Source organism: Monopterus albus, unplaced genomic scaffold (genome assembly GCF_001952655.1).
Source record: "Monopterus albus unplaced genomic scaffold, M_albus_1.0 scaffold375.1, whole genome shotgun sequence".
Classification (NCBI taxonomy): domain Eukaryota; kingdom Metazoa; phylum Chordata; class Actinopteri; order Synbranchiformes; family Synbranchidae; genus Monopterus; species Monopterus albus.
This window is the reverse complement of record NW_018128255.1, coordinates 114,847-129,050: the sequence shown is the minus strand read 5'-3', so window position 1 is coordinate 129,050 and position 14,204 is coordinate 114,847. Positions and strand designations below refer to the sequence as shown.

At 42.8% G+C, this 14,204-nt stretch overlaps 2 protein-coding genes across 8 annotated transcripts in view; one reads left to right on the top strand and one right to left on the bottom strand.

Annotated features, from left to right (window-relative positions):
- Window positions 1–8,739, top strand: part of setd1ba (SET domain containing 1B, histone lysine methyltransferase a) — a 17,199-nt gene extending 8,460 nt beyond the window's left edge. For 5 of the 6 annotated variants that reach the window (XM_020585758.1, XM_020585757.1, XM_020585759.1 and 2 more), the window contains 12 exons: window positions 596–1,351; window positions 1,814–1,987; window positions 2,096–2,189; window positions 2,296–2,507; window positions 2,593–2,674; window positions 2,767–3,129; window positions 3,230–4,522; window positions 4,871–5,037; window positions 5,173–5,298; window positions 5,568–5,687; window positions 5,889–6,026; window positions 6,470–8,739. In XM_020585758.1, coding sequence (XP_020441414.1) covers window positions 596–1,351; window positions 1,814–1,987; window positions 2,096–2,189; window positions 2,296–2,507; window positions 2,593–2,674; window positions 2,767–3,129; window positions 3,230–4,522; window positions 4,871–5,037; window positions 5,173–5,298; window positions 5,568–5,687; window positions 5,889–6,026; window positions 6,470–6,643 — 3,699 coding nt within the window. In that variant the 3' untranslated portion in view covers window positions 6,644–8,739. The remainder of the gene's footprint in view (window positions 1–595; window positions 1,352–1,813; window positions 1,988–2,095; window positions 2,190–2,295; window positions 2,508–2,592; window positions 2,675–2,766; window positions 3,130–3,229; window positions 4,523–4,870; window positions 5,038–5,172; window positions 5,299–5,567; window positions 5,688–5,888; window positions 6,027–6,469) is intronic. The other variant, XM_020585762.1, reaches the window with a different exon arrangement.
- A 1,266-nt stretch (window positions 8,740–10,005) lies between these two features.
- car15 (carbonic anhydrase 15) lies at window positions 10,006–13,658 on the bottom strand. Of its 2 annotated transcripts, none has more exons than XM_020585730.1 (8): window positions 13,473–13,658; window positions 13,324–13,353; window positions 12,261–12,437; window positions 12,023–12,168; window positions 11,821–11,913; window positions 11,669–11,735; window positions 11,420–11,580; window positions 10,006–11,325 (listed from the first exon to the last, which is right to left on the bottom strand). In XM_020585730.1, exons 1-8 carry the CDS (start codon window positions 13,522–13,524, stop codon window positions 11,101–11,103), a joined length of 951 nt encoding a protein of 316 aa, XP_020441386.1. In that variant the 5' UTR covers window positions 13,525–13,658; the 3' UTR covers window positions 10,006–11,100. The 2 variants fall into 2 exon arrangements, with proteins under 2 accessions (XP_020441386.1, XP_020441387.1); XM_020585731.1 differs by having other exon boundaries at window positions 13,324–13,350.
- Window positions 13,659–14,204: the final 546 nt, after the last annotated feature.

Below are 14,204 nucleotides of genomic sequence, written 5' to 3'. Positions count from 1 at the left end.
TGGTGTGATCCCTATACCCCATCTTATGCACATTTCTTATCGCTCTTTTTTGTAATATATACAATGGTTGAAGTGAGCTTATGTATGTATTCCCCCAGTTTTGATGTCTAGCTGGGTATCGGTGTTACTGGCTGGAATGTGTTCAGCACAAAGTATCAAAAACTGTCAAGTAATGAAAGTTGCAATATGCTTGGGTTTAATTGTTCTTTGATTAGATCTGACCTGATTGAATTAAAGGGAAAGATGGACAATTTCAAACAGTTTTATTCAGCCAGAGTTCTTGTGATAATTTCTTCGTTTGTGAAATTATAAAAGTATTATGTAGATGTTTTTTGTTCTAAAGTGATGTCACTGAGAAATCATTATCTTTACCATAATACAGGTATTATATGAGAACTAGAGAAATTTCTAACTATACTCTGCCCTGTTTACTGTTCAAGTTAACAGGGCAGATATGACAAGGGTCCACTTATTAACTTATACCCGCAGTTACGTCAAAGTCTTCATAAGTAGAGGGTGTTTGCTTGGTTGTTATGGAGATAAAAACTAGATGTCTACTTGGCACAGTCCTCACAGGCTGTCTCTTCACACTCAGGCTCATCATTCGTCAGGAGAAGACATGGAGATCTCTGACGACGAGATGCCTGGGACACCGATCACCAGCGGAGACTGTGGCAAGGGCATTGTTGTCAACTCTGCGGTATCCCCAATGCAGACGATTCCCATCCCTCCTCCCGGCTTCCCCCCTCTACCGCACCAAGCCGGCTTCCCGATCCCGCATCATCACCTGGCCCCACACTCTGCCGTCCCTGGGCATCCTTCTCACCTGGCCGGTCATCCTGGGGTGCCTCACCATATGCTGGCACCCATGGGTCCCTACCCTCATAGCATGATGCCACTAGTGCAGATGGAGCTGATGAACTGCTTGCGTTGGGAACAGTGGAGCACAGTTCCCATGTCATTCCAGATGCAGCAGCAGATGCTGAGTCGCATAGCTCAGACTAGGGGGCCGTATCCTTATCCACATTTTATGGACAGTGGTGCGTCTGGGCCGTTTGGTGGGCCTTACCAGCCTCTCTCTATGGGTGGCGCACCAGCTAGTGGTGGCACAGGGGCACCTGGACAACAATGGCAGCATCCCAGTATACCAAAGTTCAACCCTACTGTTCCTCCTCCAGGATATGAGACTAAAAAGGAGGATCCCCACAAGGCCACTGTCGACGGTGTGCTGCTGGTCATTGTCAAAGAGCTGAAAGCCATCATGAAGAGGGACCTCAATCGCAAAATGGTGGAGGTGGTGGCTTTTAGAGCCTTTGATGAGTGGTGGGATAAGAAAGAACGCTCAGCAAAGGTAAGTCTTTCAAGGTATAGCGACAAATAGAACTCACATGCATATGTATTTGGGGAAAATGTACTTGTACTGACTTCTAATTGCTCTAATGTAATTGTTTTATTAATGTGAATTTAATCAGCAAAACAAATAAGGTCTATGGTGTAAGATTTAATTACATAAAATTAAAAGAATGAGTTTAATTGACATCTGTGTAGTTCTGGTTGATTTGCTTGATCCAGCATACTCCCACAAGAGTTGACAGGTGTCATAATAAACTCATCTGATGATTCTGAACAATTGTTTCAGTAAAAAAAAAAGTTTAAATATTTTTTTTTTATGCTTTAGATTTTAATTGAGGTGAAAACTGCAGTGTCCATGGTTTGATTCCTGGGCAGGGGACCTGTGTTTCATGTCATTCCCATTATAACAAGGTTTAATACACTAACTATCTAGCAGTAAGAGTTGCACTCTGTTTCCCAGGCATCTTTGACTCCAGTAAAAGGAGCAGAGGGGAAAGAAGAAGAAAGACCCAGACTCAAAGAGACAATGGGTTCAAGTCTGCTGGAGAATTGGAACAAGGGTGATGGACTGGCCTACGAGGGAATGGGCTTGGGTCTCAGCTTGCGAGGAACCATCCGACTGCCCTCCTTCAAGGTAAGTCATGATATTAGTCTCTTAGTAAACACTGATAAGGCGGGAGCCTCTCCATTCTCACCTAGTTGCACTGGCTGTTGGTGTTTAATGGTGGCATGTTGTGCTCAGGTGAAAAGAAAGGACCCACCTGAGGCTGCAGCAGCAAGCGACAACAAACGAGCCCGGCCCTCCACTCCAGTGGATGACGAGCTGGAGGAAGAAGGTAACCCTCTGCTATCAATGCAACAAGCCAAACACTCTAGACTCGTAATTCTCCCTTTTGTTCCCAGTGTTCTAAGCTAATTTGTCTTGTGGGTCATTCCTGTCAGATCGGGACAGAGACCCAGCAGAGCTCCCCTCAGAAGATTCTAAAATCGACAGCGACGGCATGTCTGCAAAGCGACGGCACTCACGACCACTTAAGCTGGACAGCGAGGGAGAGGAGGAGATGGACACCTCAGGGAAGGAGGAAGAGTCTTTGTCCGATAGAGAGGAGGAACCTGATGAAACGGAGGCTGCACATAGGCTGTCATCAGGCAAAGTAAGCCTTCTGAGAAAATGACTACATGTATTTAATAAATTGTTCATTTTGTATGCATTTTATAATCTATGTGATCATGTTTCAGGAGAGTGACGACGAAGACGGTGATGACGAAGACAATGGAGACTCATCTAGTGAAAGTGGTTCCTCAGATTCGTCTGATGAAGGTACTTTAAATATCTGACAGCAACAGTCGATTGGTTCTTTTCATGTCCTATGTTTCCTGTAATTCATCAGTTCTTTGTTCCAATTCTTGCAGAGCCTGAGAGTTCAGCTTCTTCTGACTCCTCAGCAGGAGAAAACTCCTCTGAGTACGAGTACGAGTCTGAGTTCGAGGTGCACGACAACGAGGAGGAAGAAGAAGGGCTGGTAGAAGATGATGTGGAGGATGAAGGCAAAGAGGCCGAGACTTCCTCGACAGCTTCAGAATTTTTATCTTCTGATGAAGAGAAGGGGGAGGCTGAGGCCAAGCCACCAAGCCCTCCTGCAGGACCAGTTCTAGAGGATAAGGAGGACAAGAGGAGCAGAGAGGAACTAAGCAGCAAGCTCAAGCACAGACCTCCAAGTCCCAAGGAGGAGGTAATGGAGGACCTGAAGCCACCATTACTTACAGGCATCCCAGGTGAGTGTCTGCTACTAGATCTGTTTTGATCATGGGAAACAGAGATAATCTTAAAGTATTTATCATGTAAATAAAATACCTATCGTTTCTTGTGTTCTAGTCAAAGAGGAAGACATCAGTGTAAACAGCAACATTCCTGTAGTGAAGTCTGAACCTCAGGAGCATGTAGCCAATCTTCGGCCACCCACTCCCACATGCCCGCTGCCTGACAGTGACCAGGAGATGAAGGCTAAAGGTAAAACAGAGCCGGAGGAAGTAGCCTGCACCCCCGGTCGATTAGCCCCACCCCACTTAGATTCAGACACACCCGTTCCCAAATCCATCTCCACATATTTAATGCACCTCCCTCTCCCTGCTCACCCGACAGTAGAAAGCCGTTCCCTGCTTCATCCAGCCTCTGGTCTTCTGCCAGACCTCCCTCAGCGGGCCAGAATCCCCACAGATGAGGACATACCCCGCACACCGGGTAGGGACCTGATGGAGCGTGTCCACATTTTGGGCAAGTCCCAGAGCACAGACACAGTCCCCAACACTCCTGGGAGTGATGCCCCACTTACAGGTAGCAGCCTGTTGCTTAGCTCCCCTCACATCCCTGGTAGCCCGTTTTCCTACCCTGCTCAGTCCCCGGTCCTTAGTGCTGGAATCCCCCGCACTCCAGGAAGAGACTTAACATTCACCCCTGTCTTCCCTGACCCCACAGCGGTGACTCTCAACAGGAAAATCTCTTCTGAGAGCCTGGATGATAGACCAGTTTTTAAGGAGCCACCCATCAGCACCCTGCCTAATCAAGCCCTGTCAGCTGGCACAGAACACTCAGTCAGCATCCCTGAAGATCTGCCTGCTGGGATCACGATAGACGTCCCTGTGCCATCAGACACTGCATCGTCAAGGAGGAAACCTGGACGACCCAAAGGCAAAAAGATCTCAGCTGTCACTGCAGCTGATGATTCTTTGGAGCTCTCATCTGAGTTTACGCCTCTGCCTCACGATACCCATCTCGGAGATCTATCCGTGCAAATGATGTCTGTAAAGTCTCCTGAACACCCGAGCCTGGACTTTCAGGGGAGAGAGGTGGAGCCCCGGACTGTCCTACCTGCCGAAGATGGCTTTCTGTCCTATGAAGAGGAGAGGCCTGTGGCTGTGAAGCCCCCTCGAAGGGCACGGCGGGGTTGGGAGGAGCTGCTGCTGGACAGCCTGTCGCCCGTTACCACACCTCCCCGGCCGTACTTTACCCCACGTACCAATTTTGAGGAGATGACCATCCTGTATGACATCTGGAATGAGGGCATAGATGAGGAGGACGTTCGGCTTCTGCAGATCACTTACGACAAGATGCTCCAGCAGGACAATGGCAACGACTGGCTCAACGACACACTCTGGGTGAACCATCCTCATATCCTTCACTGCTTAACACCGTCTGATATTTACACACAGTGTTGTCATTAGTAATATAAATCTTTTATGTATGTCACTTTTCAGAACAGTTACAAATTGGTCCACACTGTAGAAGCTGGAGAGACCAGACACAGAACAAATCATTTTAGGAGCTCAGTCCATTAAATACCTCATAAAATGAGTGTAATTTTGTTGTTTTTTACTTTATGTACCAAGTAGCACCCCCTCTGGTGGTGAAAAGGAGGAACCTTTTGGCTAGTATTACTGTAAATATCTGTTGAACTCAGTGTTTTGATCCCAGCTGTGATTTGAGGCCTTTTCAGTTTCTTCCTTGACTCCCCTGTACCTACCAACATCCCTGGCGTGAAGAAAAAGAGGAGAGATGACGGCATGAGGGATCACATGACCGGCTGTGCCAGAAGTGAGGGATACTACAAGATCGACAAGAAGGACAAGATCAAGTACCTTCAGAGCACACGGGTGCAGTCGGAGGAGCCACCGGTTGACACACAGGTGGGCAGGAGACCACAAATTGTTATGCTTGAGTTGCCTGCACAGTAACGTGAAAATGTGCCCTTCCAAAAATCAGTGGCATTATATGTAAATCTGCTGTGGGTGGGCAGATCTAACTTCATCTTCTCTGTGCAGGGTATGAGTATTCCTGCTCAGGTCCACGCCTCTACCAGGGCTGGTTCGGAGCGGCGGTCGGAGCAGCGACGTTTGCTGTCCTCGTTTGCATGTGACAGTGACCTGCTGAAGTTCAACCAGCTGAAGGTGAATAGAGTCAAACAGAACTTTGTTCCACTGGCCAGTTTGATCCCCCGTTAGTTGTCAAGAGCAACCACTGTTTATGGATGTATGCAAAATCGCTTTATTTCCATTTCCACAATAAACAAGAACATAAGACAGAAAGGCACAACAAACACAGACAACTGCTAACACTGGTTGTCAATACAAAAATTAAACGTAATTATAAGTTTGTTCCCAATACTTAAAAAGTGACAATTTCTCCTTTTTTTTTTTTTTTTTTTTTTTGCTTTCAGTTCCGTAAGAAGAAGATCAGATTCTGCAAGTCGCACATCCACGACTGGGGTTTGTTTGCTATGGAGCCCATCGCTGCTGATGAAATGGTGATAGAGTATGTGGGACAGAATATCAGACAGGTGAGAGACAGTTGATTGGTTGTAAACAATGATTATATTTTATCCAAATCAATCCATGTGATCTGTCTGACCTCATAGGGCATCAAGGGTCAGAACCAACAATAGTAAATAACCATAAAGCAAACTTGGAGGTCCAAGCACACGTTGCTTGGACCTCCAAGACAAACTGTCAGACATTTAACAAATGATCTTCATTTCCAGGTGATTGCGGACATGCGGGAGAAGCGCTACGAGGAGGAGGGCATCGGTAGCAGCTATATGTTCCGCGTTGATCACGACACGATCATAGACGCTACCAAGTGTGGCAACTTTGCCCGTTTCATCAACCACAGCTGCAATGTAAGACATCTGCTGGCTCTGTCATCTTTTCTACATTTACTCATTCGGTACCTAAGTACAGTTTTGTGGTACATCTATGTATTTCTATTTTCCACTAGTTTATACTTCAGCTCCACGACAGTTCAGTTTCTAAATAAGTGGGAACATTTCAACCTGCAAATTAATTCATTTTAAAAATGATTATTGTGCAGCAACTTTCCTTATTTGACTTGTTTCACTATATAGATGTCATTTTAAAGCATAAAGCAAAATACAATTTTTAGGACTTTTAGACAAAAATGTCTTAGCGATGGTTTTTTTTTTACAGATTAAAGCTACTTTACCTAATTCTTTTCAGCTCCTAGAGGGTCCAGTGAGACTCACATCTACTATTGTTCATGACTCCAAACATGATCCAGAGTAAGTCATCATTTACATTAATCATATTTTGTCTTTTCTTTCAGCCTAACTGTTATGCGAAAGTCATCACAGTTGAGTCACAGAAGAAGATCGTAATCTACTCCAGACAGCCCATTAACATCAACGAGGAGATCACCTACGACTACAAGTTCCCCATCGAGGACGAGAAGATCCCCTGTTTGTGTGGGGCAGAGAACTGCAGGGGGACGCTGAATTAATGGAAGAGCTCCCAAGGCACTTACAGACTCTACAGCAATGCCCCGGGTGAAGAGGGGTTGAAGAGGAAAGGTTTGATTTGAGAAGCAACCTGCAAGTTGTCTAGATAGTTTGGCTACCTGTACCGTACTCTTCACATATTTAACTCTAGATTGGTTACGATTTATGGTGCTCATGAAATGGAAAACATAGTTTTTTATGTATGCCAGTAACCCTGAATTTACAAAACACTTGACTTGCTGTTGCAGCATTTCCTCCCCCTGTTCTAAACATCAGACAGTATTTCAACATGGTCCCTTCCATAGCCAGTCTTGGGTTGTACAGTTTTACACTTTTTTTTTCTCCTCTCTCATTTGTCTCATAAGCTTTACATACACCACATGTGGTACAAAACAAACTCACATGATCAGCTGCTTACTAACACTGTTGAGACGCACAAGCCCACCAGGAAAACCCTTCTCTGTGGGAGAAGATGTGGTCAGCCTGAGCAGATGGCACACGGAGCTGTTTCCATCTAGCAGCAGGCGGGAGGGCCGCAGAGCGTCACGGCCGGCCACGGACTGAAACCGTCTTTTCACTCCTACCTCCTCTGCACCAGTTTTCTTGGAGATAAATCAAACTGTTCAGAAAAAAAAAATCAAACAACAACAATGGTGAAATGTTGCCACAAAATCTGGAAAATTTGGATATCACACCCACTTTTCACCAGCTAATAACGAATCATGCTGCTTCCTATTAGTTTATGCAACATTTAAAGAAAATGTGCAGAATTTGTATTGATATTCCAGTGTGGTCCAGGTTTGTTTAGGTAGTTCTCTTCGTGGTTGTTTCTTCAAAGACACTATTTGTATGAGTGTGTATCAGGCTTCTGAATGAGAGTATCATCTCAGTGTGTGCGTGTTTGTGTGAATGTGAGGGCACCGCCCCCTGTAGGCAGTGGTGCAGAAAGGCCGGCCAATCAGAAAATGCAAATTGAATCAGTTTCTGTCTACGTCAGCAGCATCTGAAAATACTTGCCAGACTTAAGTTTTCAGCTTTTGAGGAAGGAATGATTTCTCGTTGTAAGTGCCATAAGAATTTGCAACTGTCTTTGTGTAACCTGAGCAGCCAGATGATGTAAAGCCATCACCTGCTGCTGTGTTATCATGCATGTGCAAAGTTGTTGTTTCAGCTTCCTCTGCCTGGGATAACCGTCTCGTGTTTGCCTGCTCATAGATTCCTCAGCTACGACACTTATTACTTGACCAGTGTTTGTTTGTTGCAAGACACAAGTGTTTCTTTGTCCCAGCAGACCTCCTGCGAGGGTTTTTTCTTTATAATTTCTATAAAGATAAAAAAATATACATTTGCGAATGCACTCGAGGCTTGCACTTCTGCTTTGTGCCCTCTCTTAGTCAATCAGCCTCCTTCCCTTACCCCCACCAGACCAAGTCAGTCATTACTTTTCATTCAGTTGGCTTGATAAAGGAGATGTCCTTTTTTCACCATTGATGTTTATATTGTATATGGTAACTTGTACAGAAGATCTGAAACTTTTTCTTTATCTTCACAGGGTTAACACTTTTAAAATGCATCTTTTTCTCCTTTTAAAAAAACAAACAAAAGACTGAGTATTTAAATCTATTTTCAGGGATCTGTAAAAGGAATCTGAGGGTTTAAAAGGTCGTTTATTTAAAGAAAAAGGTCCATGTGTACAGGAACAGCTCCCGCCTCCCTTTTTGAAAGATTGTTTCTTGTAGAAACGTCTTCAATTTTCTGCCCATTTTCTTTGTAATCCTAAAAATGTGTAAATACTATAACTGTGAATACTATATAAATATATATATATTTTTTGTTCACTGGGATTTGCTATATGAGCTCAGCTCAAAAATCTATGTCACATGAGGTGAGTGATGAGATAGTAGCAGGAAATTCAGCTTGTGTCAAGCTTTTTTTAAAAAATTTTTGTTGTAAATTCTATGAAAGGTTGTTTGTGGTGTGGACAAAAAAACCTAAAGGTGCAGAATCGGCATGGGAAGAGGACTGAAGCAGCAGCCCGTTTCTCATGTCTATTTATTACACAACAGATGTATGGAAAAGGAAAAATGGAAATAAAGCGATTTTGCATACATCCATAAACAGTGGTTGCTTTTTTGATGAAATGAAGAAAATTAGCTCCAGGTGATTTAATTGATGGCTGAGATGAAGCCACACAGTCTGGCAGATGCTGGATTTTCATGAATGAAAACAGGCAGTGGTTGACCACACAATGATTGTGTCAGACTAGTTCGCTTGTCTTTCTCATACACCACCAAGACGTCAGAATGAAAACATGAATGTTTTTGCTTTGTAGCCTCAAACCAAATCTTTTAGAATTCAAGTCTCAGGTGTATGTGTAGAGGCTACTGCTTTGCTGATTTCACTCATCATTTTCTCCTCTGGCTGAAGCATTGTTATTAATCAGTGAATCAGCTGCTGTTGTGTTTGGGTGCAGTGAAAATCTGCAGCCTGACGTCACCTTTGTCCTAACCCTGCGCTGACATTCACACAGTCCAGAAACTGAGAGAAAGGATTCCAGTGTGGTCTGTGTGTGTGTTGCCCCAAGGTCGTGACAGGAGGAGGGTGGTGTGACCACAACAGAGAGGATGGGATGGGAGAGTGAGCATAGGCAGCATGGGAGCCCAGCTCACACTCATCCCCATCTGCTGAATGATATCAAACACACACCTCCACACCAAGCAGTTTGGCTGGTCAGATGTTTCCACTCCAGCTGTGCCCTCGTGTATTGTCATTTTTTAATTCAATTCAGTTCATTTGTATAGCACCAAATCACAACAAAGGTCATCTCAGGACACTTTACAAAGTGAGGTCTAGATCTTATTATTATTATCATTATAGAGGAAAAATCCAATGATTTTTCTTCATGCAACAGTTTTTTGTAGAAGGACATGATTACAGCTTCGATGGCTCAGATTTAAGTTAAAGATTTAACTGTAATGGATGGATTTTGACATGATCAGCTACAAAGACAGTCAAGATACACAGGTTTTTCCTGTAAGGTATTTACATGCTTTTGCTAAAGTTTTACAAATATTTTAAAATGATATTAAATAGAGATCTATGTTTCACTTTCACTACATGATACAGTTACATCTATGGCTTAACATCACTTTGATTTTGACAAAGTATTCCATAGATTTTCAGTTTTTGTGTACATTCCCACTGAGGGCCTGTACAAGCCTGCTGGGCTGTGTTCATTTAACATTTAATGTCAGCACAGCCTTCTATCTCAGGGATGTCTCACCACAATGGAACCAAGGCAGAGAGAAAAAGCCCGTGTTATCACTATTCATTAAAAGAAAACCCTGAAAATATGAGAAAATTGTGTATTTTTATTGTATGAATACAGTGAATCTTAAAACAAGTTCAAAGAAAAATGTGAACACTGACATGCAAATGTCAATCCCATATCTGACTTTTTTTCTGTGCAGATGTTTTACAGTGGTTCATATTTGCATATCTGAAGCCTCCTCTGCTGCTGCTGGTTTATACTGATGCTGGTGTACTGGCAAATATGCAGAATAAACACACGCAGAGGCGATGATGCATGTAGAAAAGTTTGCATGTTGGATGCTGGAGAGTCAGCTCATTAGCAAACGACACTACAGGTCTTTGTCACAGTAGAAATCCAACTTGGAAAAGCGCAGGTATTACTAATAACATTAATGATCGCTCTGTTCCTTTTAAGTGCACCATGGGGCCATGTTAATGAGCCAAGCACAGACTGTAAACACAGTGTCTACTGAGCAAACATGGAAACTGGTAGAACCCTGGAACATGTCAAGATGAATGGATTTTATTCCTTATTAATATGTCTGTGAGCTTCCTGTTACAATTTGTCAAAATGTCTACTACTACTGTAGGAATACCTGAAAACATATCAGGCTCGTGTACTGTTTGGGGTTAATATTCAATACTTCTCCTGCTGATATGACACTACAAGGTGAGCCTGTGCCCCTACTTGTTTTCAAATAAAACTGTGAAATGTGTAGTCTACTACAAAAATATTTGATGTGAACAAGAACCAAAGTCACTAAAACTGAAAATATTCATGATTGTGATTAACTTTTTTCTTGCCTTTTCTTGTTGTTTTTATCTTTGCTAGCAGCACAACTAAAAAAAATCATCAAGTCAAATTTAAAATTTGTCCTTTACTACTGGAGTTAAATAATCCTGCAGAGACAGCATGGCACAATCATACACATTTCAACATTTTACACTATTCTATTTCACAGTTTGGTTTATATATACAGTGTTCTTTACTGGAGCATTTCCCACAGATGTGAAAACTCTACACTGTACCTCAGGTTCAAATAGGAAACCTCGCTTTCATATAAATGTGGGGAAAACTAAGTGAAGGAAATAGGAATCAAATTTTCATTTGGCATTGTAGGGTTTTATGATTTGGACCAATGCATCGCTAAAGTCCAGAGATGAGGCTTCCCAGCAAGATGATTTGAAGTTGATACACTGTCACGGCTGACCTCAAGAAACAACTGGCCGTTCCTCTGAGGAGCCTGGCATCTTTGGATGCAGAGACAACACGACTGAAGGTGGGGTGGATGTGTCTGAAGTTGTTGTGCAGAGGTGTCACCTGCTCTGCATCCTCCTCTGTGGAGAAGATCTGGGACGTAAACTGAGCCAGCTGTGGAGAAAATACATCAATAATTTTGTTTACCTAGGAAGCCATATAGACCTCTTTTAACAAAAGCTGTGATTTGAAATGAAATGAGACCTACTTGAGACCATGAGATATAGATGGGGACCTCATACAAAGTCCATACAACCACTTGAGAACAAGGAGGGGTGGTGAGGCTGCCGTAATAACGGTAATACTGACTCATGTTGTGCTTCGGCAGAAGGCTCATCAGTGGGAATGGCTTGACTTTGGCTGTTTGGCCTTAGAAAAGGATGCACATCCTTAATAAGAATAGTTACAAACGACAGAAACAACAAACAAGGATGTTTTTCTTTGTTTTTCCACAAACCTTTGTAAGCTACAGAGGACAGTTTTTGTGATATGTGTCCAAAGTGCACATTGTCTCCGTAAACAACCTACAAAAAATGGCAGAATCTGAACATATGTGTATGAAAATAACTTGAAATGCTTCAATATAAACAACAGATTAGATAAACTAACATCGATGAAAAATCCAAGAACAGCAAGTCCTGTTGGATCATCCAACGCTGCTGTCAAATTCGGATGGATGGACTTCATGTTGACTATGTGCATCTGGACATAAACATAAAGCACAGAGGCATTAAGGGAAGGCTGCACTGCACCTGTTTGCTGCAACAGTGGTTTTGTAACAGTGTAGAGCTGTCTACTGACCATACTGTACCTCCATTGGGTATCTGTGTCCATCCACTGTGTGTTCTGAGCCGTTAGTGGCTGGGCTTCCCCAGTGGAAGTGTAGCTGGATGGTGTGGTACATATCTGGAAGACCTCCACCGCTCACTGACATGCCACTGCCAACCTGCAGCACAACTGAGAGCAACCAGAGATGTGTACTCGCTGACCCAAAGGCACGATAAAGACAATGATGCACAGGTTTGGGACAGTATCTGCAGCATCCTCACCAGAGTGTCCGTCATTTTGAAGCGTCCAGTAGCCTGTTTGGGTCACATCAAAGCCCTCCAGATGTAAAGACCCCAGAGAGTTGTTTCTGGTCATCTGCTGGTCCAGATTGATGGGTGAGTGGTGCTCTTCGAGTAAGGGGTGACAGGGTGGAAACATGTCTCCCCATGCATAAGGATCTGTGGGTGGAAAAGAGAAGACATGAACTCCAAATACAATTCTGATGGTTCTCAAGAGGACTACCGCATCATGAAAGGAGAAAAATCACAAGTCTCATAAACAGGCCCACCAGAAGGTGCATTTTGTTGCTACTTTAGTTTATTCCTTTTGGTCCTGTCACAGATTCGTTCCTCAGCAGATGGAGATTTCCCAGTTGTTATCAAATTACAGACTTTAAGGACTCCTGCTAATCTATGTTGGTTTAAGAGCTGAGACTGAAAGGTCATCCTTGACCTTGGAAACAGTAGCTGACAAAACAATCTCACCACAAAGTCTGTTTGTGAGTGAATTTTCAATCATAAGACGCCATCTTCACCCAGCTGTTATGGAATATTACAGAAGATGTTAAAATGATTTACTTTTCTCACTTTCGTTTCGTTTACACTTAAAGCATCTGCTGAAGAAGATTGTGTCATAGGATCAAAAGATCCAGAACTGCTACTAAATGGACTTTGTGGTGAAGTTGCATAGAAGAAGAAAAATATTGTTCTGACTTTTCTCTATTTTGTTTGTGTGTGTGTGTGTGTTTTAGCCTTGATAACTGAACCTCTTCAGGCCTCTAACATGTTACTGCATCTGAGATGTTACAAAGGGGGTTAATCACTCTGAAAGACATGAATTAAACCTTGGACCATCTATTTAAATACTGACTGAAACAGAACTTTAATTGTATGTTTTTGCTGTTTTTTTAATTTAAATGTAATAATTTTTCATATTGGCCTAGTGAATTATTGGCTATTAAGTGGGCACAGTGTTAATATTTGTTAAAATGACCATAGGAGAGACCAACTCTAAGACACTGTGTGTGTGTGTTTTAAAATGAAAAAGAATTTGTTGCTTACTTACCACAATGTGGCTCATTGTAGCAGTAGTCTTCTGGAATAAAATACAACAAAATGTTGACAAACATTTAGTATTTCCTCTAACTGCATCATCTTAAACTAAATTCAAATTACATAGAAAATAATTTTATGAGACTAAAGCTGGGACCTCACCTGAACCAACGCATGAGACAGCAATCACCAGGAGAGCCACAGTCAAAATCATCGTAGGATCACACGGTGAACCGCACAGGTGTCGGAACCTGAGGTAGACTAAAAGTCTGTGCAAATGTCCTGCTTAAATAGGAACAGAGGTGAAAGCTGTTTTATATTTTCTCCTGGCTCTGATCACCGAGCATGTCATTACCAGGGCTAGTGAGTCTAGTGTTCTTTTCGGATCAACAGGCTCATTGATGCAACGACAGCTTCAGCCCCCCACCAGCGATACCCACTGACCAGTGACAAGACCCATTCATCTGATGGGAAAGTGAGAGGATGTGTAGCTCAGCGGATTAGGAGGGGACATAGCTCGGCACCACCGATAACAGTCTGGATGGAGAAAAAGTGTGGAAATATAAAACTAAAATTGTAAAATAAACAATCCCTCTGTCTCCTGTTTAGGCTTTGCTCTGTGTCCCATCAGTCCATCACAGTAATGTTAAAGAACTGAAATGGAAACCTGTTTAGTGTAGGTTTATGGTTAAACTCTTGGAAAAATAAACCTGACTGGCTGATTAGTTAGCGGGGCTATTGTTGGAATGCTTTCACCTCTAAACCCACCTGAAGTAACAGTATTTTCCAAAATTATAAAACTAATTATGTAGCATTATGTGCTAACCAGCCAACAAAAACTCACCTTTATTTGGACACATGAATTTATGAGAACACTTAAAAACAATCAACTTG

Bases quoted from the DNA above. Each gene is read 5' to 3' on its own strand.
- car15 (XM_020585730.1), bottom strand. From the start codon at position 13,524: ATGATTTTGACTGTGGCTCTCCTGGTGATTGCTGTCTCATGCGTTGGT. The intron at 11,914-12,022 runs GTACAGTATGGT...GTTTATGTCCAG, and splicing joins GACACAGATACCCAATGGAG to ATGCACATAGTCAACATGAA. The intron at 11,736-11,820 runs GTTAGTTTATCT...CATTTTTTGTAG, and splicing joins TTCTTGGATTTTTCATCGAT to GTTGTTTACGGAGACAATGT.